The sequence below is a fragment of the Hemicordylus capensis genome, chromosome 15 (genome assembly GCF_027244095.1).
Source record: "Hemicordylus capensis ecotype Gifberg chromosome 15, rHemCap1.1.pri, whole genome shotgun sequence".
Classification (NCBI taxonomy): Eukaryota; Metazoa; Chordata; class Lepidosauria; order Squamata; family Cordylidae; genus Hemicordylus; species Hemicordylus capensis.
The window spans coordinates 2,536,210-2,561,880 of record NC_069671.1 but is presented as its reverse complement, the minus strand read 5'-3'; the positions used below and the strand labels follow the sequence as shown (position 1 = coordinate 2,561,880).

Sequence of the window (25,671 nt, the reverse complement as noted above, 5' to 3'; positions counted from 1 at the left end):
GGGGACCGTGCCCGAGGATGCCTTGTGGTGGGCCCCGTCCGAGGTCGGAGCTGGGGGGGGTGCCCCACGCCGGGGGGGGGGGGGGGAGGAATCCGTCCGGTGGCTGCAGCCCTATCAGCCGGCTTTTAGCCACAGGAGGAGTCCCGGCCGCCCACTCCAAAGAGGACTCCTGGCCCCCCAAGGCCTGCCAGGCTGCCAGGGCAGAGCAGGACATAAAGAGGCTGTTGTGATGAGCATAGCCAGTGTGTGTGTGTGTGTGTGTGTGTGTGGTTTGTGGCATGGCACTACCCCAGGCGAGCCGGAGGGGTTGGAGAAGCCGAGGAATGCCGCAGGAATGTTCGAACTGGGGGAGTCTCCTCGGGACAGACGGGAGCCAGTGTGGGGAAGCTAGAGGGAGGGGGCCGCCCCAGCCTTCCGAAATGCTGCCATTCTCCCTGCCTTGTCACAGCACCGTTCGCCTGTGTCTGCATTTCCTGCTCTCGGAATCATCTGGGTTCTGCGCTCAGAAGCACCCCGCCCCCCCCCAGTTCTGCAACCAGAATGGCCATTCTGCGCCTCAGTCCGGCACACTCCCCGATCCCGAGTCCCTACCCATCAAATCGGTGTCAGCTGCAGGGCGGAGAGCAGGGCCTGTGTGACCTAGACGGAGGGCCCGGATGGGCAGCTGCGTATGGGCAGCACTGACCCAGATTCATTCGGTGCCGCACTGAATAGGGGCTTGATGGGCTTCGGAAGGGACAAAGACCTAACATTTAAAATGCAAAATCCAGCACCGCTCTTCGACAGGAGCCAGCGGGAAGTTCTCCTGCACCCGCCTCACTGCCATGCATGAGAGTTGCACGAGAGCACTCCCGGTGTTTTGTGTTAGCCTCTTGTACTCCAAAGAGCTCAGAGCCTCTGCTAGTCGCGACAGTCCTGTGAAGCAGGCCAGGCCAAGACCTGAGGGGGAGGAGAGCTGGTCTTGTGGCAGTGAGCATGAATGGGCCCCTTTGCTAAGCAGGGCATGCCCTGGTTTGCATTTGGATGGGAGACCACGTGTGAGTGCTGTCTGCTGTAAAATATTTCCCTTTAGGGAGTAGGGCAGCAACTCAGTGGCAGGGCATCTGGTCTGACTGTAGACAGACCCGGGTTCAACCCTTGGCAGCATCTCCAGGTAGGGCAGAGAAAGACTCCTGCCTGTCTCAATGGAGAAGCTGCTGCCAGTCAGTGTAGACAATACTGAGCTAGCTGGACCGAGGGTCTGACTCGGGAGAAGGCAGCTTCCTATGGGACTTGGTGACTGGCTTCAGAGCTGGGAAGGGATTTGGAGCCCAGATCCCCCTCCCTCCCACTCCTCTCAAACATGGGTCCCCTCCCCACAGAAGTGGCTGGACTACAACCCCCATCATCCCCAGGGCCATTGTGGCCAGGCAGGATGGGAGCTGTAGTCCAGCCACCTCTGGGGACCCAACTTTGAGCCCCTCTGCTCCAGCCATTGCACACCACTGCCCTGGAATGTGGGCAAGGGGGAAACGCGACGTGCCTGGCTGCAGCCTGAAAGCTGGGAGTGGGTGACATGTTTACTCTAACCTCGCCTGGTCCCTGCAGGAAGCTCTGCGCCAGCAGCCCGCCTTGTCTGAGGCCTGAAAGATGCACTGTTCGTAGGTGGTCTCATTTGATTGGGGACAGATGCCGGGCCGGGGGGGGGGGGGGGGCTGGTGCCCCAGTCGTTGCTCGACGCGGCTGGTGGGGCGGTGTGGGGTGTAGGGGCTGTGGCTTCTCTCTGAGCGGGGCTCCAGCCCTCCAGTTTGCGTCTGTCTTCTCGGAGCATCGTTTGATCTTCCTCCGTCTGCGACTCTGCCCTGCAATTAGCTCCCTGTCCGGATGCTGGCTCGAACCTCCGGGGTGGTATTTGGGGAACAGAGCCCAGCCCTTGGGAGGTGGCCTTCTGTCAAGCTCACGAGAAGAAACGTGGCAAGCTGGAGCCAGCTAGGGAGGTTTGTTCTTCTGCGGCTAAGATCTCTCTATCCCAGAAGTGGGGTCGATTTCAGGAAAATGGCCTCTGGGGCAAAGGAATTGGGTTCCCCCTTTTTCGGCACACACTGATGCTCTGGGGAGACGTTCCCCCTAGGAGAGGGGTTCTCAAATGTGGGTCCCCAGATGTTGGCCTATAAACCCCATAACGCCCCCCGTCGCAGTGGGATCATAACGAACATAAAAAGCTGCCTTATACCAAGTCGGACGCTTGGTCCATCTCGCTCAGTATTGTCTACCCAGATTGGCAGCGGCTTCTCCAAGGCTGCAGGCAGGAGTCTCTCTCTCAGCCTTCTTCAGTGTAGAAACTTGGTGGTATGTAATTTGTGGTTAAAGCTTATTTTTCTCCCTAAGGGTTTGGCGTCTTTGATACTGAAGGGTGGCTTTCAGTTGTGATAGAAATAACGAATCGTGAAGAAATTCTATTCACTTGGATGTTCTCCTGAGCTATTGACCGCGTGGCGTGGTGGGGCCATGAACGTGCCAAGTTAGCCCTCAGACAAAGGCTTCTAGACATCACACGCCGAAACAATCTCGGTGTTGTTACAAATAAGGTGTGCCTTGGGAACCAAATATGTAACTCCAAACCAGCTAGGTACCTTAGCACGTTAGCGGTGCCTAAGTATAGAAGGATGTTCTCGACTCGGCACGTTTTAATGCTCTCCCATCAGCGGTTCTGGGGGGTTGGTTTAAGTGGATTCCCTGTGAGGATCAGGCAGGCAGCCTGTGTAAAAATGGAGCAGCTGAGTCTATAACTCATGTTTGATTATATTGTACTTTTGGTTGAGATGCTTGTATTTCTCTTACAGCTCCTTTACTAAGAAATTTCCCAGGCTGTTCAGATGAGTTTTTTGTTTGTTTTTCTGTGATTCTGATGTTACATGCAGTGGTCATTCACACAATCAAAAACTGTGTTCTCCCTGGGCTTGGGCGCGATGTGTGTGCTCCCAATTTTCGTGTGGAAGCAAGCTGAGAGGAAAAACTGGGTAGAAGTGATTGTGTGGAAGCAAGGTAGGAGGAAAACCTGGGTAGCTTTTTCTCCTACCTTGCTTCCACTCGACCAAAAATTGGGAGCAGACACACAGCGCCCAAACCTGGGGAGAATACAGTTTTTGATTGTGTGAATGACCTCACAATGTAGCCAAATTTTGTGTGGTGGCCAATAGAATCAGACAGATTCGAATACCTGATCCAGTTGTTATACATTAGATATATTGTGATGGATGGATGGATGGATGGATGGATGGATGAAGTTGGTGTCAAGTTGGTGTCTACTCTTAGCGACCACATAGCTAGATTCTCTCCAGGATGATCTCTCTTCCATTTGGCCATGATAGTCTCCCAGTGGTGCATTCATTGCTGTCATAATCGAGACACTTTTCAGGTCTCTCAGTGGTGCATTCAGGGCTGTTGTCACCGAGTCCCTCCACCTTGCTGCTGGTCGTCCTCTTCTTCTCTTTCCTTCCACTTTTCCCAGCATGACAGACTTCTCAAGGGAGCTGGGTCTTCGCACAATGTGTCCAAAGTAGGATAATTTGAGCCTGGTCATTTGTGCCTCGAGTGGAAATTCTGTATTGATCTGTTCCATGATCCATTGGTTTGTTTTTCTGGCTGTCCGTGGTCTCCTCCAGAGTCTTCTCCAGCACCCAGCACAGGCCTTTTAAGTACCTAGCAGCACCCTTGGAGTGAACCTCCAATTCTGCCTCGGTTGGGGTGGGAGGGGGTCTTGAAACCAGACCCCAAAGTTGTCTGCACTTTGGCAACCTCTGTAGCTCATGTTGCCTGATTGCTCACGGCTGGGGAAGGAGGCTGAAATGCCGCTCCTGGGATGGCCATTGGCAAAGAGGCTGGGGTGTTTGTGTGTGTTTGTGTGTGTGTGTGTGTGTGTGATAAAAATATTATGCCAGACAGATGGAGAGACTAGCAGAGCGAGGTCAGGTGAGCCCCCCCCCCCCCCACCGGGCCCGCGAGTCTTTCCTTGCTCCGGCCTGCCAGTCAGGGATTTATGATTCTGGCATGGAAAATTACAGACCGCTCAAGATCAGCACTTGGCACCACATCCCGGCAGGCTGGAGGGAATTCCCCTTCCTGTTTGCCTTCCAGAATCCTTAATCACCTCTCCAGGGCCCTCTTCCAGGCTTTTCCAGTCGGCCTTCTTCTCCCTCCCCAGATTATGGACACTCTTTGCACAGAGCACGGAGAGGCCGTGCGGCTCAGTGCCAGTGTGTGTGTGTGTGCTTTGTCTGGCAGCATAACATTGCTTTTGCTTTCTTAACCGGAGTGAGGGGTCCATTAGGAATTGGGGAGCTCTGGAAGCAAGGCACTGCCAATGGGAATCTTGTGGGGTGGGGGATCTTGCATTCGAAGGGACTGATTATCCAGAGGTTCTTGAGCGTAGGTCCCTAGATGCTGCCGGACTACAACTCCCATCATCCCCTGCCACAGCGACATCACTCTGGCAGGGGGTGATGGGAGTTGTAGTCTGGTATCTTGGGATCCAAGCTTGGGAACGCCTGGCGCATCTGTCGTTGCCAGACTTTTAGATCAGAACTCTGCTGGATGAGGCTGAAAGGCCCATCTACTTCTGCCTCCGAAGTGGCCAAACAGATGCTTCCACAAAGCCCACACCACCTTCCCCCTGATGCTGCTTGGAGGTAGACTGTCCCTGAACATGGAGGTTCCATCTAGCCACTATGACACGCAGCCCTCCTCCCCTGTGAATGGGTCTCCTCCCGTTCTAAAGCCAGCTAAGCTAATGGTGGTGTCAGCAGATCTTGTGGCAGTGAGTCCCACAGGATCATTATGCTCCGTGTGTGTGTGTGTGTGTGTGTGTGTGTGAAGAAGTTCACAGGAGCCCTCTAGTCGCCCTGTCCTTGACCCTGTCCATCTAGTGCAAGAAATCTCAACCAGGTACTGCCCCAAAGAAGGTCAACCCCACACCAGACCCCCCCCCCCATCTGTTATTAAGCAGGGAGGAAAAACCTTCCAGGTGCCATTTTGTGTTCGTCAGTTCCCCTCCCCTCTATGGCGAAGGGGGGCACTTAAATTGGGGCCCCTCTGTGACTGATGTTATACGTAGTACATGATGTTGGGAATTGCAGTTAGGGAGCTCTGAAGTCATTGCTGCTCTGCTAGACTTTCAACAGGATTTAATTCATCGGAAGCTGCCGCCAACGGAGTCAGACCCTTGGTCCATCGAGCTCAGTATTGTCTACCCAGACTGGCAGCGGCTTCTCCAAGGTTGCAGGCAGGAGTCTCTCTTGGCCTTATCTTGGAGATGCTGCCAGGGAGGGAACTGGGAACCTTCTGCTTGCAAGCAGGCAGATGCTCTTTCCAGTGAGGCCCCATGCCCTCGAGGGAAGATCTAACAGTGCTCACACATGTCGTCTCCCATTCAAATGCAAACCAGGGTGGGCCCTGCTTAGCAAAGGGGGCCATTCATGCTTGCTACTACTCCAAGACCAGCTTCCCCGGGCCCCTTTCTCCCTCTGACTGAGCCCGGTCCAGCAGCCAGGTCTTGCCACCCGCTGCCTTGCTTTCAGAACGGATCCTTGCAAGCTTTGGAGGTGGTTTCAGGGCACAGGGAGGAGGGCAAATTGCCAGCAGCAGCCGCTGCCTTCTCCTCTCCTCGTGCTTCTTGCAGGCTCTGCCAGGAGTGTGGGATGCGGGCGGCAGCCTCCTCTCTGCTCTCTGGTCTCCTGGAAGAGCTTGCGAGGGTCAGCAGGGTCCTGAGGAGTTCCTTGGATAGCGAGGGAAGCCTCTTTCCGTCCGCTGGGCCCCCAGAAATCTGCTGCCTCCAACAAGACGACTGCCTCCTCTTGCCTCGTGAAGGGTCTGCCTTGCTTCCGGGGACCAGTGGTGTCGTGCTGCAGGGACACCGTTCTGGTGCTTTCCCCCCTCCAGGGTCTTGGCAGGGACGCAAAGCCTTTGGCTTTCTACATGGAAAGAATATGAGGCTCTTGCTTGTCCAACCGTTTGTTACCATTTCTTCCTACCTTAGGAACATAGGAAGCTGCCTTCTACTGAGTCCGTCCCTTGATCCACCTAGCCCAGTAGTGTCAACACTGACTGGCAGCAGCTTCTCCAAAATTTCAGGCAAGAGTCTCTCTCAGCCCGACCTGGAGATGCTGCCAGGCATTGAACCAGGGACTGTCGGCATGCAAGACCTCTGAAGGACTAGGGTCAGGGCATCCGAAAACGAATGTCGGGGAAGGCCCACTGAAATGCACTGGTTCCTTCCCAATGGCCATGGAGTGCACTGGATTTCTGAATGACCAATGGCCATTCAGACATCACATGCATTCCAGTGGCCATTCGGAAGGAACTGGGGCACTTCCGTGGGAATGAATTCCCTGTCATTCATTCTAGTACATTTCCTAGAGTCTACATTTCTATTCTATTCTATTCTATTCTATTCTATTCTATTCTATTCTATTATACTGCCTGATATATAAATCTCTAGGTGGTCATGATCTTTTGCCTCCTAGATCAGAAGATGATTGCATCTGTCGAAATGAGGAGTGTCGTCATTGGGATGGGTGTGGCTTTGGGGGTGTGGCCATAACGGTGGGTGTGGCTCTGGGGGGCGGTCATGGAGAGCGCCCACACTTCTGGATGTGTGGTGACCTCACGCCTGGTGATGCATCCCCCCCTCTGTGTCTTGCTCTCTTTCAGGAACTGGTGTTCGTACACTGTCACAAGGATGGTTTCCTGCCACATCCAGAACGGCACCTACCTCCAGAGAGTCTTCCAGAGCTGCCGGTGGCCGATGGGTTGCACCGGGGGCAGGTGAGGAGGAGAGGCCTGCTTCAGTCTTCCCCGTCCTGCTTCTCTGCCGTTCTGCCCCCTCTCAGCGTACCCTCACACAAACTGCCCTCTCCTTCCTCCCCAAGCCCCGGTCTCTACCCTCACCTGTTCTACCAGCCTTTCCCCTAAAAGTGTCCAAGCCTCTGCAGTGTTCCCTGTAAGAGGGATTCCCAGATGCTCTTGACTACAACTCCCATAATCCCCCAGCAGCAGTGGCTGAAGGCCATTACAGTTAGGGATTATGGGAGTTGTAGTCAACAACATCCAGGAATCCCTCTTCATCCATTTCCTCTTAGAGGGAACACTGGACCTTGGTTGTCATGGGAACCAGAGCATGAGAAAATGATGGCCAGTAAATCAATCAATCTATCTATCATACAGTCTGATATGTGTATCTATAGGCAGGGTACCCATCCCAAAACAAGTGTTGGGCCAGCTCTGGGCAGTCCACAGACATACTCAATTAAAATCCACGAGTAAGGATGTGGAAACTGATTCAATCTCAAATCGATTCGGGTCAAATCGAGCATGATTAGATTATTCTACCCTGAATTGAACTGTCCTGGAAAAAGGGGCCAGATTCAGGGTAGAATAAAATCACCCCCAATTTGACCCCAATCGATTTGGGAGAGCTGGTCTACCAATTGGGATCAGTGGGTAGACCTACCTGCCGCTCTGGACTTGGAGCATCACTCTACTTCGGAGAACTGGTCTACCCACTGAACAATCAGTCAACATACATCTGGAGACCCGGGCTTGGGAACCCTAGATCTAACCCAGGGTTTCTTAACCTCGCCCCCCCCAGATGTGGTTGGACTACAACTCCTATGTCTGGGGATGATGGGAGTTGTAGTCCAACCACATCTGGGGGCCCCAAGGTTAAGAAACCCTGATCTAACCCATAGCAAACCCACGTCACATTCCAGCATGTGCGATCTCGGCTGTCCAGATCATGCGCTCCTTCTCAGCTATTTATTTATCTCTCAGTCAGTCAATTCTCTTTTTATATGGCCTGATATGTACATCTCTAGCTATGTCCCCCGCCCTGCTCTTACACTCGCTTCTGTGAGTCCCCCCACGCCAAACACCATCCTTGCTGCTTGTGCTGGTCTTGGCTCCTGACGCCGCCATTTCTAATCCCCCCCCAGCTATAGAACAATTGTCAGACCAATGTACAAGCAAGCCTACAAGATGGTCACCGCTCTGGAGTGGAAGTGCTGCGCGGGACATACGGGGGTGAACTGCGAGGCAGGTACGGGACAGCCGAATGCCTGGAGGTGGTCAGGGCGGTTGCAGAAGTGTGTCCGTGTCCGTGCCTTGGGTCTGCCTTTGCATCGCCCGAGCACAGAAGGTGGGGTTGTGCGTGATGATGCCCTTAGGGCTCCCAGCACAGCAGACTCCAGTGTGATGGTGGGGAGAGGAGAAGGAGGTGTGGGAGAGGGGAGGGTTATCTGATACTGCCTTCCAAGAAGAAGGGGGAAGGGGGAGCCGGGCTGGGGGTAACGAACATGAATTCTCTGCTTTGCTAAGCAGGGTCTGCCTAGGTTTGCATTTGGATGGGAGACCACGTGTGAACGCTGTGGAATATCCCTCTTAGGGGATGGGGCCATAGCTCAGTGGAAGGGAATCTGCTTGCCTGCAGAAGGTCCCAGGTTCACTCCCTGGCAGGTAGAACTGGGACAGACTCCTGCCAGAAACGGTGGACAGCTAGTGCCGGTCAGTGTAGACCAGCGATTCTCAACGTTGGGTCCCCAGATGTTACTGGACTTCAACTCCCATAATCCCCAGCCCCAGAGGACTTTGATTATGGGAGTTGAAGTCCAATAACATCTGTGGACCCAACGTTGAGAATCCCTGGTATAGACAATTCTGAGCTAGAAGGACCAAGGGTCTGACTTGGTAGAAGGCAGCCCCCTGTGTTCCTACGCTGGTCGCTATATTGACATGAGATAATCTTGTAAACGTGTCTAGTCCTTGTGTGATAAGCTGGTTGGGCTGATGCGATCTCAGAAGCGAGTGTGTGTGTCTGAAGGAACGTAGGTACATATAGGAAGCCGCCTATATTGAGTTTTAGATTCTTATATGTCCTTGAGGATCATGCAGTCCTCGGGGACATTTTTTTTGGAAGGCAAAGAGCACTTATGGAGGCAGGGGAGAGCAGCAAAAACCCCTCGCTCCTCTCCATGTGTGCACTTTGCTGGCGAGAAAGCCCCGGGTTAAAGTCAGCCCCCAACTTTAAGCAGTAGTTCAGTAACCTGTTCAGACACTTGGAATTGGGTTTCCAACAGGTTTCAAGCCATTTCATGCAGGATAGTATCCAACAGGTTTGCTTACTATGTACAGTGAATGCAATCGCTATTTACCTTGAGGGGGGGAAATATTTATTTCTTGAACTGTTTATCTTTGAATGTTTTAGCAGGATGTTTGTACAACAGGATAAAAACCAATAACAAAGCTAAGGCAGCTGTCATGCAATTGACAGTGGAAAGCCTGACTGGATTGCTGGTCTTGTGGTAGCAAGCATGGCTTGTCTCCTTTGCTAAGCAGGGTCTGCCCTGGTTGCATATGAATGGGAGACTTAATGTGTGAGCACTGGAAGAGATTCCCCTCAGGGGGTGAAGCCACTCTGGGAAGAGCAGAAGGTTCCCAGTTCCCTCCCTGGCAGCATCTCCAAGATGGGGCTGAGAGAGATTCCTGCCTGCAACTTTGGAGAAGCCGCTGCCAGTCTGGGTAGACAACACTGATGGACCAAGGGTCTGACTCAGTATATGGCAGCTTCCTGTGCTTTGAAAACCTCCAGGGAACGCAAGCCAGCCCACCACCGTGTAAGGCAGGCTTCCCCCTTGTTGAACAGCTCTTAAAGCTCGGAGATTGATAAGAAAGTAACTGCTGCCGGTCAGGGTCGACAATACTGAGTGAGATGGTCTGACTCCGATGACGGCAGCTCCTTCAACGTTTGCAAAGTTTCCCAGGGTTCTCTGGCTTTTTGTCTCGTCCCCTGTAAAGGGGCCAGGATACTCCCTTGGCGGGGTTGAATGAGGAGATGTGGGATGAGGCCATTCCCCGCTCAAGGCCCACGTCCAGCTGGTATCTACGTTTTGGATTTCAAATGGGGACATGTTCTGTGGCAGGGAAGTTCCACTTCCATGTTGTCTGGGCTGGAAGGAAGCCGTGACTCAGGATGACGGTCCCTTCCTATCCTCTGCCCTTGAAGCCAGGAAGGATATCACAATGAGCACGCACACACACACACACACACACACACACACACAGATGCTTAGCTGGGGCCAGCTCGCATTGGGTGTGCAAAGAATTCCCAGTGACTATGGAGCAGGGGACAGAAGTGGGGGTCTCGGGAAGGGCTGGATTATCCATTAGGCACCGTGCCTAGGCCTACGAAGCTCTCAAGCTCTTACGGGAAAGTTTTAGGTCCCCCAAAGTCTCAAATGACTTAAAAAAAAGAAAAATGAGAAAACTGCCAGATCAAACATCATAATAACTTTAACAGCCTGACAAAATAGCACGATGTGGAGTGTTGGATAACTGAATTAAGTTTAAGGATATTAGCTCCGGTGTTCTTTCTAAATTTTTTCATCTGTGTGCGGAATGAGTTTTGTTCTGGGCGGGAGTATCGTGGCCGTGTGTGTGCACCTGCATTCAGAGTGGGGCCTTCCTGATCCAACCTGAGCGGGATCTAAAATGAACTGAGCAGACATCCAAAAACGTGTCAGCGCAGGCTTGTGTGTACGCCTTAGAGGGAACACTGATGAGCTCAGACTTAAGTAAATGTACATTAAACAGGAGCTTTGTGGCTTTCGTTTTGCTAGCAAAATCATGAACTACATCTTGTTCCAATTTTGCAAAAGGTCATTCTCCACTGAGAGAAGTGCAAGTGAAGATAGTCATTTCTGTCCCATGGTTGACCCAAGACAGCTCTTTATACATTTTGGCTTTGAAGAGGAGTGCTCCCCTTCAATCAATCAATCAATCAATCAATTCCCTTATTACGATCACAGACCAGCGCAATTTTTTTCCAGACCGGCACACGCTCCCCTTCATAGTTGGTTCCAAAAATGGCAAGAGACATTGGAGAAGCAATGTTGACATTTGGGAATGTTTAACATTTGGAGAATCACCAGGCTCTCCCCTCCCCTTCCCACAATGCAGTTATTCTGAGGAGCTTCTTCTAACGGCTAATCCCGCCCTGCGAAAGCCCATTCGGACACATTGGATCTATTAGGGGACCTGTTCAGTAGGACCTCGGTATTTGCGGATCTGGCACCGGCGGTTTCGCAGCTCTCTGGTCGAAGCAATGGCACCCGACCTCAGTATATGGGGGGGGACTAAATCCGCATATCCGCGGATTGGGATGGCTGGAAATGACCTCTGCCATTTTGAGCGCTGAAGCCCTTTTGCACAGGGATGTGCCCACATTGTTTCGGCGCCTCTTTGAAGAGGTGGTGGAACAATCCGGCTCCCTCTGCCGAAATGTTTCAGCACAGGGCGAGGGGTTCCCTTAAGAGGAGGTGGGCCGGTTCTCCCTGCCCACCCGCCAAGCTTCTGCCACCCCATCCCAGCTTCTCCATGAAAGCAGCAGCCTGTACCGCTTGCCCCTTTAAAGCTCCGTGCTGCGGTGACGGGATGCTTCTCCCAGCATCCCTTGTGCGGGGTCGGCACATGAATCGGCAAGCGAGGGATGCTGGGGGAAGCCTCCTGTCGGCACGGCACGTTATGGCGAAGTCATACATTGAGGTTGTGGACGATGGGCTTTGCAGTCCAGGGGAGAGTCAGGCCGGGGTTGAGTCAGACAGGTCTCCCCTGTGACCTGGCCAGGGACCCCTCCCTTTTCTCCAGGGCCACAGCGGCCGTCTTGGTGACGGTATCCTTTCATCCCCTGCCCCAGTGACCTGTGGAGGAGATGGCCAAGGGAAGCGATCTGTGCTTCCTGTTTGTCGAGTCTGCCTTGCTGGCTCAGCAGCGCTGCCCTTCTCTGGATCCGGTCCACCCCACTTCCCGGCAAGGTTTTTTCGCTTGCTGCGGCCATCCAAGCCCATGAACAGCCAACAACCCGTCCACACGGAATGCGAGAGGGGAGAAGCGCCCGTTCCTCTGCATCCCGACTGTTGCCAGAAGCTGGGGGGTGCCAGGCTTGTCGGTTATGCAGATGCTCCATAGAGCATGTGGTGCTCTTAAGATCCTCTTTAAACTCTTGTCACAATTGGCTGGCCTCCGCCAAAGGGCACATTTCTATTTATCCCTTTGTTTGTTTTTATATTGTGATCCCGCTCTGCCTCCAAGGAAACAGAGAGCCCAGAGTAGTGTACATGGTTATGTTTATTATCCTCACAACAACCCTGTGAGGTAGGTGCGGCTGAGAGAGATGTGACTGGGTCAGAGTCACCCAGTGAGTTTCATGCCTGAATGGGGGATTTGAACTCTGGTCTCTTTGGTCCTAGTTTAACACTCTAACCTACATAGGAAGCTGCCATATCCTCAGTCAGGCCATTGGTCCATCTAGCTCAGTATTGTCTTCACAGACTGGCAGCGGCTTCTCCAAGGTTGCAGTCAAGGGTCTCTCCCAGCCCTATCTTGGAGAAGCCAGGCAGGGAACTTGAAACCTTCTGCTCTTCCCAGAGTTCGCCCCATCCCCTGAGGGGAAGTTCTTCCAGTGCTCACACATGTGGTCTCCCATTCAAATGCAAACCAGGGCAGACCCTGCTTAGCTAAGGGGACAAGTCATGCTTGCTTACACAAGACCAGCTCTCCTCCCTAAAGCCAAGAGGTTCTCTTAAATAGGAACATAAGAAGCTGCCATATACTGAGTCAGACCCTTGGTCCGTCTCGCTCAGGATTGTCTACCAAGACTGGCAGTGGCTTCCCCAAGGTTATAGGCAAGAATCTCTCTCAGCCCTATCTTGGAGATGCTGCCAGGGAGGGAACAAGTTGGAACCTTCTGCATGTAAGCAGGCAGGTGCTCTTCCCAGAGCGGCCCCCTCCCCTCAAGGGAAGATCTACAGGGAATAACTTATATGTCCCAGTGGGCTGGAACCAACCATGACTTGATGCATGGCGGCCAAGGTCAATTTTCAGGACATTAACTATTGCATTAAAATTATCATTTAAAATATTGATGAAAGCAGTTTAAGTTACTGGTCGATCCCCTCCCCCCCACCCCCACCCCTTTAAGGGACCTATAATTTTTAAGCAAGGGTAAATGCCATAAAATAGGGCTTATCTCTGCCGATTCAGTGGGGCACCTGGCGTGCATGCCAGCCCCCAAGAAATGCTCCCTCCCTTCCCTAAATAGCTGTCACTTTCAGGCCACAATCCTAGGCATGCTTAGTGGGAAAGAAGCCTCATTGGGTTCATTGTCTTTCCAAGTAAATATGCACAGGATGGTGCTATAAGGCACTTTTAAAATTTATTATTTATTTTATTTATTTAGTACAGTTATATACTGCCCCATACAAAAAGGTCCCTGGGTGTCTCACAATATCAAACCAATGAAAACATTCACATAATTAAAACAATTTGAAATACAATGAACATGTGAAAACCGAAGCTTTAAAACAATAAATATTTATTTATAGTTTTCATTGTTCAGTTGTTCATTTTCCAGCTCCTATGATATTTGGATACCTGGGGGCCAGTAAAAAAAAAAAAAAGAGTCCCCCCCCCCCCCGCGGGCTGGATCTCACATTGTCCTTACATTGTCTGCTTTAAGAAGGTGCTTCTTTGCTCAGTTTGCAGGGGATTGTAAGCTGCTTGGGGCGGGGACCTCTTCCATGCTGTAAAGAGTTCTGCACATTGATGGCGATAAAGTGACTCTAACATGACTGGAAAGCCCTGGGAATTAAAAGTGAGCTCCATTGTTGCTGCCTTTTCCTTTTTTTGGTGGAACACTGCCCCCCCCCCCCCGACTAATGCCCCCAGGACAAGGGAGCATTCCCCTCAGCTGCAACCCTTCTAGCTTTGCAAGCTGAGTAAACAGACCCCCGCCTTCCATTTCCCCAAATATTTACATTGGGTCTGTCAACCGCATCCCAGTTCAGACTGTGGAGAGGGGGAGACCTGTCATCCTCGGGGTGACCTCAGCGTGGGTGACTAAGCGATCACCCGTGCCTTCTGGGTTGGGGCCAGAACGATGGGATATGAGATCAGGAGATGGGGGTGGGGGGCGAGGGCAGCCTGCTGGCCTTGTGCTGATTATTGAGTGATGATAAATGGTTGAGAATAATAACACTTGAAATATGATGATGATTATTATATTCAGAATTTCTTCTAAAACATTTTAGAAGGTGCTTTCTATCAGCTTTGGCTGATAGCCAGATGTGTCCGTTTCTGGAGATGAACGATCTCCAAACAGTGGTACGTATGCTGGTCACCTCTAGACTTGACTACTGCAATGCGCTCTATGTGGGGCTGCCTTTTGTGCGTAGTCCAGAAGCTGCAGATGGTCCAGCATGCCGCAGCCAGGTTGGTCTCTGGTTCATCTCAAGGAGACCATCTTGATTGATTGATTAAGTTCCGTCAAGTCAGTGTCAACATAGTGACCACATAGATCGATTGTCTCCAGGGTGATCTGTCTTCCGCTTGGCCTTGAAGGTCTCTCAATGGTACATTCATGGCTGTTGTCATCGAGTCCATCTACCTTGCTGCTGGTCGTCCTCTTCTTCTCTTTCCTTCAACGTTTCCCAGCATTATGGACTTCTCAAGGGAGCTGGGTCTTCACATAATGTGTCCAAAGTATGATAGTTTGAGCCTAGTCATTTGTGCCTCAAGTGAAAATTCTGGATTGATCTGTTCTATGATCCATTGGTTTCTTTTCCTGGCTGTCCATGGTCTCCTCAAAAGTCTTCTCCAACACCAAAGTTCAAAAGTGTCAATACTTTTTCTATCTTGCTTCTTCAAAGTCCAGCTTTCGCATCCATAGAGTGTCACAGGGAAAAACATTGTCTGAACGATTCTAATCTTTGTAAGTATAGACAAGCTTTTCACTCAAGCTTTTTCACTGGACTGTGGTTTTAAGTTGTTTTAAGGTTTTCACTTTTAATCTGTTTTATGTTGTTGAAAACTGCCCAGAGACGGAAGTTTGGGTCGGTCTACAGACTTGAATGAATGAAACGGGTAGGCAAACTTTGTCCTCCAGTTTGCCCACCCCTAGAATGTACTAAAACACACACACACACACACACACACACACACACACACACACACACACCTTTCAACCAGCATATTCCAGTGTAAAAAACCATGCATTAAACTGATTTAAGTGTCAGGATCGTGTATGCAAAATGTGGTGTCTGTTGGTCATTGGGGAAATATGACTTTATTTTGCACAAACAAACCAATTCTTTAAAAGATAGAATGAACTGCTGCAGAGGCTCAAGTTGGCCACCTCTGGTCTAATCCCTCCGAAGGAGAGAGTGGCTATCATCGTCATCGCCCTGTTTTGTGGATAAGTGCCTCTTTCGGGCCGCTTAACCTAAAGGCAGCTTTGCTTTCAACTTCAAGAGTGGTTGATTTCGCATCCTTCCTCACTCAGCCACAAGCTGGTCTTGTGGAAGCAAGCAGGGCTTGTCCCCTTAGCTAAGCAGGGTCAGCCCTGGTTGCATTTGAAGGGGAGACTAGAAGTGTGAGCACTGAAAGATAGTCCCCTCAGGGGATGGAGCCACTCTGGGAAGAGCAGAAGGTTTCAAGTTCCCTCCCTGGCGGCATCTCCAAGACAGAGCTGAGAGAGAATCCTGCCTTCAACCTGGGAGAAGCTGCTGCCAGTCTGTGCAGACAATACTGAGCTAGATGGACCAATGGTCTGACTCAGTATATGGCAGCTTCCTATTTCCTAATTAGCTGCTCTCTGGTCCGAAGAAGTCTCTGAGGAAATCCGCTCTCTGGATCAGCCAGGACTGTGTCAGCAGGCTGTGTCTCCCCAGATGGGGTCTGCTTTTTGCATGGGTCCCTCCTGAGGACTAGCATGTTGCCTCTCTTCCTTGGGACAGGACAGCACAGGCACTAGACAGGATAAGGAATCAGTTGAGCCTGTGATGGGTTCTTCAACAGATCTCCACATGTTGAAGGGGTGGATATTACTGAGAGATGGCCTCGTCCGATGGATTTATGTTTGCAGGTTTGTTTGCGTGGGTTGTTTTATTTTTAGGAAATTTGGAAGCCTGCATGGGACAATTCATTAGAGGAAACCAACCCCCCAGGGTTAAGTGGGTAAAGGAACAGCCTAATCAACTAGAAAAAAGTTTTTGATGCAAGTTTCGGAACCCATGCATTAAGGCAAAAGATGGCTGGATTCCTAATGCTCTGGAGACGCAAAAGAGCGTTTGCCATAAATTGACGGGGTGGCCTCATGCTTGAGACTCTCTTTGCCCAAACATGCCAGGATCTCTTCAAAAGCGTTTCCGCTCCAGGGCCAGTTTTTATGCTCTTCTAATGCAGCTCGAGACAGAAGAGGGACAGCTCACGGTGGTTTGAAATGTGAGGCATCAGATTCATAGGAACCTTGAATGGGAGGGAGGAGAGCTGGTCTTGTGGTAGCAAGCATGACTTGTCCCCTCTGCTAAGCAGTGTCCACCCTGGTTTGCATTTAGATGGGAGACTACATGTGTGAACACTGTAAGATATTCCCCCTTGAGGGATGGGGCTGCTCTGGGAAGAGCACCTGCCTGCTTGCTTGCATGCAGAAGATCCCAAGTTCCCTCCCTGGCAGCATCTCCCAGATAAGGCTGGGAGAGAGACTCCTGCCTGCAACCTTGGAGAAGCCGCTGCCAGTCGGTGCAGACAATACGGAGTGAGATGGACCAAGGGTCTGACTCAGTAGAAGGCAGCTTCCTATGTTCCTATGATTCAGAAAATCCCCCAATGAGCTCTGGGGCGTCTGGGGCTCATTTCCCTGGGGCTTGTGCAGGAAAATCCCCCAGCGGGTTGCCCCACCACCCAAGGGTCAGACCTGCCCTTAATTAACTCTCTCCTTATATTTTCCTTTTCAGAGACTGTCAGCTACTTGGATGCTCAGGAACCTGGCCATGGGAGTGCCCCTCTGCGCAGGCTGCCTGTCCGACCCGCCTCCTATTCTGGTAGGTTTCTAAGGAAAGCGTTCCCTCCCTTGGTGTGATCAAAAAATGGTTCTACCTGAATGTTTTGGCTGTTCCCGACTTTTACTTTCATTCTCCTCCACCCCCCATCTTTTACATCGTCTACCTCTATATGTTTTTTTGAAGCGCAGGTGTACATTTATTCATCCATATGGCCATCTTTCACTTAACCAAAAATAAAAATGGCCAATAGGTACACCCAACACCGAACTTCTCCTGATGCACTATAAATGAGAAAGCTGTGCAACTGCCTTTTCTCCCAGGGTTTCCTGCAGGGCTGACGAATGCATGTGTGTTTTCAGCGGCAGGCCATGGAGGCAAACGCCTTCTAGCACTCTTACAAGGCTGGTTCTCGTGAGCATAAATTGGGTAGCACAAATGTTCTGCCCAGCATTGGGAGCAATGCCCAGTTTCTGATCGTGCACAAGCAGTGTTCCCTCCATCAGGGATTCCCAGATGTTGTTGACTACAACTCCCAGAATCCCCGGCTGCAACGCCTTTTGCCTGGGGATTATGGGAGTTGTAGTCAACAACAACGGGGAACCCCCGTTAGAGGGAACACTTTGCACAAATAAAGACCAGGGAGTGGGGAGTGATTGTGTGGGAGCCTCATGGGGGGAGTGTTTTGGGCTCAGCCATAGCTGTGGACAGCTGTACAGTTTTTAAAAATTGTACTTCCAGCACATTTTGTACCAAAGGAAAAACTACATTAAAAAAAGTATCCGGGGTCTGTGAGACCCCCATAGGAAGAGACAGTTGGGGTCATTACAGACCTCAGATGCCATCCCTGTCTAGTTGGTACACTGTGCTATGGACAGTTGTGCTTAACGCACTCTCATATCATTTTTCATTCAATTGCCACGTGCATCTCCTCTGGGTTTTTAAAAACCACGACTTCTTTGATCCCAACGGCTGATTAGGGAAGTGCTTTTTGCAAGCATGGGAGGATTGGAGGCCAGCAGCCAGATCCGACGGTGTTGTCTCTTCTCTCCAGAGGGCAGCGCCACCCGCTCAGCCCCATAGAAGCTGCTGTTACAGCCTTGCCCCTCCCCCTCCGCTCCCCCCTCCCCCTGCCCCATTGGCACTCAAATAAGTGGTTGCTTCATTGGCAGCTTCCAAGAATTTGGCTGGCCAAGGAACAACTTGGACGAAATCGGATCTGGAGAGCCAGCTGCAGAGAGGGACGCCTCCAGCTCCTCACGCTTCTGCTTTGCTCCCAAATCAGGCCTCTGTTTAAATGGCCAGAAGGTGGGCTGAGGCTCACCTTAAGTGGCGCAGCGGGGAGATGCTTGACTCACAAGCAGAAGGCTGCCGGTTCGAATCCCCGCTGCTGGTACTATGTCGGGCAGCAGCGATCTAGGAAGATGCGGAAAGGCATCATCTCATACTGCGCCAGAGGAGGCAATGGCAAACCTCTCCTGTATTCTACCAAAGATAACCACAGGGCTCTGTGGGCACCAGGAGTCGAAATCGACTTGATGGCACATGATACTTTTACCTTAGGTGGGGCGAGAGGGGAACCGTTACATCGGAACTTCGGAAGCTGCCATATGCCGAGTCAGACCATTGGTCCATCTAGCTCAGTATTGCCTACACAGGCTGGCAGCGGCTTGCAGGCAGGAGTCTCGCTCAGCCCTGTCTGGAGATCCCAGGGAGGGAATGTAGAGCCTTCTGCATGCAGATGCTCTTCCCAGAGCGGCCCCATCCCCTAAGGGGAATACCTCTATCACTGCTGCCCGATATAGGAGTTTCCCATAGCCTGGGAAACATACCAGCGGGGATTCGAACCAGCCACCTCATGCTTGCTAGGCAAGTCATTTCCGCGCTGCACCATTAGGTAGCTAAGGAGGTGGTCTTGTGGTAGCAAGCATGAATTGTCCCCTTTGCTAAGTTGGGTCCACCCTGGTTTGCATTTGAATGGGAGACTAGAAGTGTGAGCACTGCAAGATCTTCCCCTCAGGGGATGGAACCGCTCTGGGAAGAGCAGAAGGTTCCCTCCCTGGCAGCATTTCCAAGATAGGGCTGAGAGAGACTCCTGCCTGCAACCTTGGAGAAGCCGCTGCCAGTCTGTGAAGACAATACTGAGCTAGATGGACCAAGGGTCTGACTCAGTATATGGCAGCTTCCCACCCCCCTTTCCCTCTCCCCCCGCCCAATCTGGTGTGTGTGCCCCTTGTCTTGCTACCAGTTTCTTCTCCTTTCTCACATGCTGTTCCCTTTTGCCTCCTCAGGTTGTTTAAACTGCAGCAGATTCTCAGAGCTCTTGGAACGCCTCCACGTCCTGGAAGCGAAGGTCAGCATCTCCCTTTTAGCTACCCTTTGGAGGGTGGGGTGGAGGCTTTTTCACCTGGGCTGCCCTGGCCTGATCCTTCTCCTTGCAGCTCCAGTCCCTTCTTCGGGCCTTATCTGCAGGGCGAACGAAGGAGGGTCTGCAACATTCACCCCATTTAGCTAGCTTGGTTGGTTTTGACCTTTCTGTCCCTCTCTTCCTCCAAAGAGCCCAGAGCGGTGTACATGGTAATGTTTACCCTCACACCAACCCTAACCTACTTTTCCTTCCTCCTCCAAGACATTTATGAAATGTTGACTCACACAGGGCCCCGAACAGAGCCTTTTGCACTCCACTCGGTCCCTTCCTCCAGGTTGATGTGGAACCATAAACGAGCACCTGTTGGGCATGGTTCTTCAACAAGCTACGAATCCACCCAACAGTAGCATAATCTGAATTTTACCATCTTGTCAACACGGATGTCATGGGTGACGTTTTCACGTGCTTTGCTGAAATCAAGATGCACTATGCCCACAGCATTCCCATGATCTACTAAAATAATTACTCTGCTACCTGCCCTGCCCCCTGCAAGTACTTTGTAAAAACCACAGATAGCAGGCATCTCTTTGAAGAGGCATTTCTCATTCACTGTCCCACAGAGGGGACTGCCTGCAAAATGATTTTATTGCTTTGATCGAAATACATTTGCTCTGTTGCGCTATTAAATTTATTTACCGCCTCATACAACTGTCTCAAGGCAGTTTATTATATTAACTCTACATAGTTAATTTCTTTTCAGTAGGCATCTGTGCAGGAATCTCTTCCTCCGTGGTGCCCCTTTCAAGGTGTGCCATTTAGATTTTGGGCACTGTATGGCGCAGCGGGGAAATGACTTGATTAGCAAGCCAGAGGTTGCCGGTTCGAATCCCCGCTGGTGTGTTTCCCAGACTATGGGAAGCACCTATATAGGGCAGCAGTGATATAGGAAGATGCTGAAAGGCATCATCATCTCATACTGCGCGGGAGGAGGCCATGGTCAACCCCTCCTGTAATCTACCAAAGACAATCACAGGGCTCTGTGGTCGCCACGAGTCAACACCGACTCGACCTTTACGTTATGGCCATAAAAAGTCAGGGTACACATCTTGCGGAGAGACTGGGGAAACCCGAATGTGAAGTTTCTGGATATCTGGGTCCGGCAAGTCCCTCATCTGCTGTCCACACACGTGCAAGGCTCTGGCGGGTGGCGTCCTTGTCAATGTTCTCTCTTTTTCCTTAGGTAGCGACCCTTTCGGTGGCTGAGTCCGTGGCTTCCCCGGTACCCGTTGGACGGCTGAAGGGAGACGCCTCTGCAGATTCCTCGGCTCTGTGGGGTTCTCTGGCTGCCCAGGGGAGCCCAGGAGACGATGGTGTGAAAGGTGAGTGAGCAGATAGAATTGTGTGTAAACTGCTCTCCGATAACTTGCAGGGACTTCTATGTAAATCTGCCCCATATGTGAACGCACTCCCTCCATTCCAGAGGAGATGTGAAAAACGCCCTGCTAAGAGGCAGCTTTTAAGGGGGCGATTCTCTTACATTTAGCAGGGGGAGAGCAACTGGGCCTCTCCAGCCCCAGCACAACATCCCTCCAGTGGCTGTTGCTGGTGTCTGCTTTGTGTTTCTTTCTAGACTGAGAGCCCACTGGGGACAGGGAACCATCTTATTAATTTACTTCATTTTTCTACATAAACGACTTTGAGAACTTTTGTTCCTTATTAAAGGAGCTTTTTAAAGACTGGCTGTGAATGTCATCTGGTTTTCATCCTAGCTGCTGTTCTACTTCTATTATCTGCTCTGTCTTGGATTGCGTTTTAGGAGGATTCATCGTATTTTATTGCCTTTTGCTCCTTTTGTCGTGGATTTTAGGCTTTTGTGCTTGTATTGTACGTCGCCCCAAACAGCAGTGTGCTGGAGGGGCAGGGTAGAAATATTTTTTTAAATAAATATTTGTTGGAGTAGTAAGGAAACAATTTAGGACCTAGATATCTAAATATATCCTAGCTATCCCCTACCCACCCCTAAATCTGCCTGCATGCTTAGACCAGGCATTCCAAATCGTGGGCCTCCAGATATTGATGAGCGACAACCCCCATAATCCTCATCACAATGGCTGTTGTAGCTGGGGATGATGGGAGTTGTAGTCCGACAAGAGCCAGAGACCCCAGATTGAGAGCCCCTGGTTTAGAGCTTCCTCTGAGACCCTGTTCTGTGTCCCACCACCATCCAAGGTGGTGGGGAGGGGTGCAAGTGAGACAGGGCCTTCTTGGTGGGGTCCCCCGGCCTTTGGAATTCTCTGTTCTGGGGAACTCAGCTGGCTTCCTCCCCCTTGGTCTTTGGGCTGCAGTCATGACACTGTTTTTCATAACAGGGTAGACAGACTTTAGGCTTTGAGGATCCACACTGCCCAGATGAACGGTGCCTTCTGTGTCAAGGCAAATTTTGCACCTGCAAGATCATGTCCCTGTGCAAAACCTTGCAATGGATATGGACAGAGTTAAAAATTACCCAGCGGGCAGCACACCATCAGCTGCCTGCCTTGATGCACTGTGCAAGGAGGCGTCTGCTAGCATGGAAGCAGTCAGGAGCGCAAGTTCTTAGTGTAGCTACACTAGCAAGTGCAGGGGTTGGGAACACAGGAAGCTGCCATCTACTGAGTCCGACCCTTGATCCACCTGGCTCAGTATTGTCTACACAGACTGGCAGCGGCTTCTCCAAGTTTGCAGGCAGGAGTCTCTCTCAGCCCTATCTTGGAGATGCTGCCAGGGAGGAAATCTGGAACCTTTTGAATGCAAGCAGGCAGGACCTCTTCCCAGAACGGACCCATCCCCTAAGGGCTCACACATGTGGTCTCCTGTTCATATGCAACCAGGGTGGACCCTGCTTAGCAAAGGGGACAATTCATGCTTGCTACCGCAAGACCAGCTCTCCTCCCATACTTCATTCATTCATTCATTCATTGCATTTATTTACATACTATCTATTACCAAAGTCTGCTTGGAGGTTATCTATTACCGGGCTGGCTCAGAGGTTAGTTCGCGAGCGACAAACCGAAACGAGTGCAGTTCGGGTGAACTGAACAAGGCTTGGTTCAGACGAACTGGTTCAGCAGTGGTAAGTGGCGACTAGGCCGCGGTGATGAGAGAGGTAATAAAGCTTCTTACCCGGCTGGTGCTGCTCCCGGCCCCAGCACTCGCCTTCCCTGGCATGGCCCCGAGCGTGATTCTCCCTCCTTTATCAAGCTGCCAGCTCAGCGGCAGCTCAGTTCTGGCCTCTGCACATGCGCAGAGGCCATTTGCGTCGCGTCGGAGCAACGCAGTCCGGTTCGAATGGATTCGGATTCAAACTGAACCAGGTTTTTGGGTTCCGCGCACACCCCTATTTTAAAAAAGCAGATTGGTTGCTTGCTTGCTCTTCAAGCTGGGCTTTATGGTTGCGACTCGGTTGCATTCTGCTTCCGACGGTTCACTCCACCCGCCGCCCTCTTACTGCCAGCACGGTATCGGGACTGGGGAGAAGCACACCAGGCGAGGAAGCGGGCTTAAGCCGAAGCAGCTGGCTGCTGCTGGGACGATCGCGGGGTCTGGCATCAGCTCCGGCTCTTGGCGTACGATTGTGCAGCTGGAAAGATTTATCGGGCCTTCCCTTGCCCTGACAGGACATGTGTTTCTGGTTTGGCGCATGAGGGCAGGCTGGAAGGGAGAGGGAGGGAGAGATCAGCTACAGAGAGAGCTTTCTCTCCGCTCTGTGCAATGAAGGGGAGAAAGGGGGCAGCCCTTGTGGGGGGCGGGTGATGGTGAGAGGGGATGTTTTCTGCAATGCTGGATGTGGGAAGGGGCTCCCGGTGGTCTCTCGCCACTCACGGCCCCCGTTGGAAAAGGCGTCGTGAGCACCGCAAATGGTGTGGGGCGAGCAGACCCTGTTCCTCTCTGGCCTTTCTGCACGCACGAGGCACGGTGCCTTGCGCGGAATATTGGCGCCCGGATTGGATGCCTCGGAAACCGCCGCTGGCTCGCCGCGCCCTCTTGTCGACATGGCGGTTCTTGTGGGGCGAAGGAGCCGCCGAGTCACAGCTTTGAAACGGCTGCTTGTGTCCTGTCTGCTTGTGCGTCTGCAGTGCGCGCCTCCCCCCCCCGGATGACAGCTCTCTCCCTGCTTCCAGAAAACCTTGAGCACAGGATGGGCCGTTGTGGCTGAGGTGGCTGGGAGCTGTCATACGAGAAGCCTCGTGCTAGTTAAAAAAAAAAAGGCAGCCGTGAGGTTCCTAACTAGGCTGAAGAGATCACATTGCCAGTCCCCGGGTCCATCTCTGAGGGACTGATCGGCCTGCTCTCGGCTGGATCTCCCCACCTGACTAAATCAGCTGGGAGGGCTCTGCTCCGTGTGCCGATACTTGCTGAGGCTTGTTTGTCGAACATGTAGGACGGGGCCTTCTCGGTGATTGCCCCCAGACTGTGGAACTCACTCAGAACCGAGATCCACGTGGCTCTCTCCCTCCCAGCCTTCTGGAGGAAACCGAAGATTGCCCTTTCAATCCAGGCTTTTGGCCAGTGAGTGGCCCCCTGCTCTCTTTTTAAACTGTAGCTGTGTTCGTTTTATTTCTAGGTTGCTTTTATTGACATTTTAGGGTTGTTTTTATCCACCACCCTAGCGGGGGCCTTAGAATGAAAGGTGGTATAAAAATGTAAATGTAAATAAATAAAAGTCCTGTCCTCCAGTTTTAAATGCCTGTATGGTTTGTGACCCTGGCACTAAAGGACCACCTCCTCCCTCCAACATGAACTTACCTGAATTCTAAGATTATTTTCCAAAGCCCTTCTCTGGGCCTTATCCAGGTGACGGCTGGGAAAAGGGCCTTTTCAGGTGTGGCCCCCTACCCAGGAGGACTCACCTAGCTCTGAATCTGATGTCCTTCCAGTGCTAGGAGAAGACTATCTTGTTTAACCAGGCTTTTCAGCCTGCTGTCTGATGGTTTTTCTCAATATTGTGGCTTTTTTAATGGCCCTGTGTTAGATTTCTTCTGCTATGTTGTTCGTTTAGACCAGGGCTTTCCACCTTTGGCCCTCCTGCAGATGCTGGACTACAAGTCCCATCAGGGCTGATGTTGTGCAGCCCTGGTTTAGATAGATATAGACAGGTGAAGAAATGTTGGCTCAGTTAATCAGTTACTCATCAAGCTGTATTGGTACATTGCTTATGTAAGAGAATTTGAGATGCCCAAAACTCCCCTGCAATTAGGAAGAAATGGAGATCCCAAAACCCCACGTTAAAGGAATAATAAAGGACTTTTTCCACTCGTCGGGCATCATTTTTCACTCGTCACAGACCAGTAGACTAGTGGATTTCTGCAGCCCTGCAGATAGATATGTTCTTCTTGGCGTGACGTTGCTTTTATAACTGTTGTGACTGTCCTAGGCGTTTGGTTAAACGGAATCACGGTATTAAAGTGTGTTAAAGCAGAGCCACCCAGCTGCAGCCTTCCAGCTGTTGTTGGATGACGACTCCCCTCATCCTCAGCCACACTGGCTGCAGGCTGGCCATTCATCAGGTAGAGTCGTGAACTGTGCAACTATACCTGATGAATGGCCAGGCTGCAGCCACTGTGGCTGAGGATGAGGGGAGTTGTACAGTTCTGCTCTGCTTGGAAGGACTGTAGCCAAGGCTTTGCTCCTCTTGTGTTCTGCAGGTTCTCCAGGCCCACGAGAGAAGCTGAGGAGCTCCCTTCCAAGGTGGGATGGTACGTAGTCGGATCGGCCCATTTTTGCTCAAAGGGGTCTGGAACGCTTCACAAATCGGAGGACATAATGAGGAGTGTCAAAACCCAACAAGAAATAATAAGATCCCCCACCAAACTACCCATGTGATGAAAAGCAAGCAACAACTTAATCTGGTAGATTTATGAGAAAATATATATAGCATATATATCACATGGATGGATGGATATACACATGCAGACAAATGTGTTTGTACCCCTCCACGAAAAAAGAACCCACAATTGTCTCTGAAATAACTTGAAACTGACAAATGTAATTGGCACCCATCATTATTTGTTCTGCATTTAACAAAAATCAGACTTTGCTTTAGAGTTTTGATGCAACAGAATATTTCAAATAGTAACACAAATGCAAATGGCATGGAAAAAAATGATGGGACCCTGAACCTGATATTTTGTTGCACAACCTTTAGAGGCGATCACTGCAAACAAGCGATTCCTGGAGCTCTCAATGAGACTTCTGCACCTGTGGGCATAGAGCTGGTGTGACTTGCAAAAAAGCTCCAGTTTTGTCTCATCTGTCCATAGGACTTGCTCCCAGAAGCGTTGTGGCTTGTCAATATGCATTTGAGCAAATTCTAGTCTGGCTTTATTATTTCTTGTTTACACAGTCAGACAGGTGTTATTGACTGGTTTGTTTTATCCAGACATCGAGTCCTTCCCAAGGACC

At 51.3% G+C, this 25,671-nt stretch overlaps 1 protein-coding gene across 4 annotated transcripts in view; it reads left to right on the top strand.

Annotated features, from left to right (window-relative positions):
• The window catches only part of EMID1 (EMI domain containing 1), a 60,040-nt gene that overhangs the window by 4,749 nt on the left and 29,620 nt on the right, over positions 1-25,671 (top strand). For all 4 annotated transcript variants that reach the window (XM_053279243.1, XM_053279241.1, XM_053279242.1 and 1 more), the window contains exons 2-7: positions 6,688-6,801; positions 7,968-8,071; positions 16,818-16,904; positions 19,154-19,215; positions 20,471-20,609; positions 24,915-24,965. In XM_053279243.1, the coding sequence (XP_053135218.1) occupies positions 6,688-6,801; positions 7,968-8,071; positions 16,818-16,904; positions 19,154-19,215; positions 20,471-20,609; positions 24,915-24,965 (557 nt within the window). The remainder of the gene's footprint in view (positions 1-6,687; positions 6,802-7,967; positions 8,072-16,817; positions 16,905-19,153; positions 19,216-20,470; positions 20,610-24,914; positions 24,966-25,671) is intronic.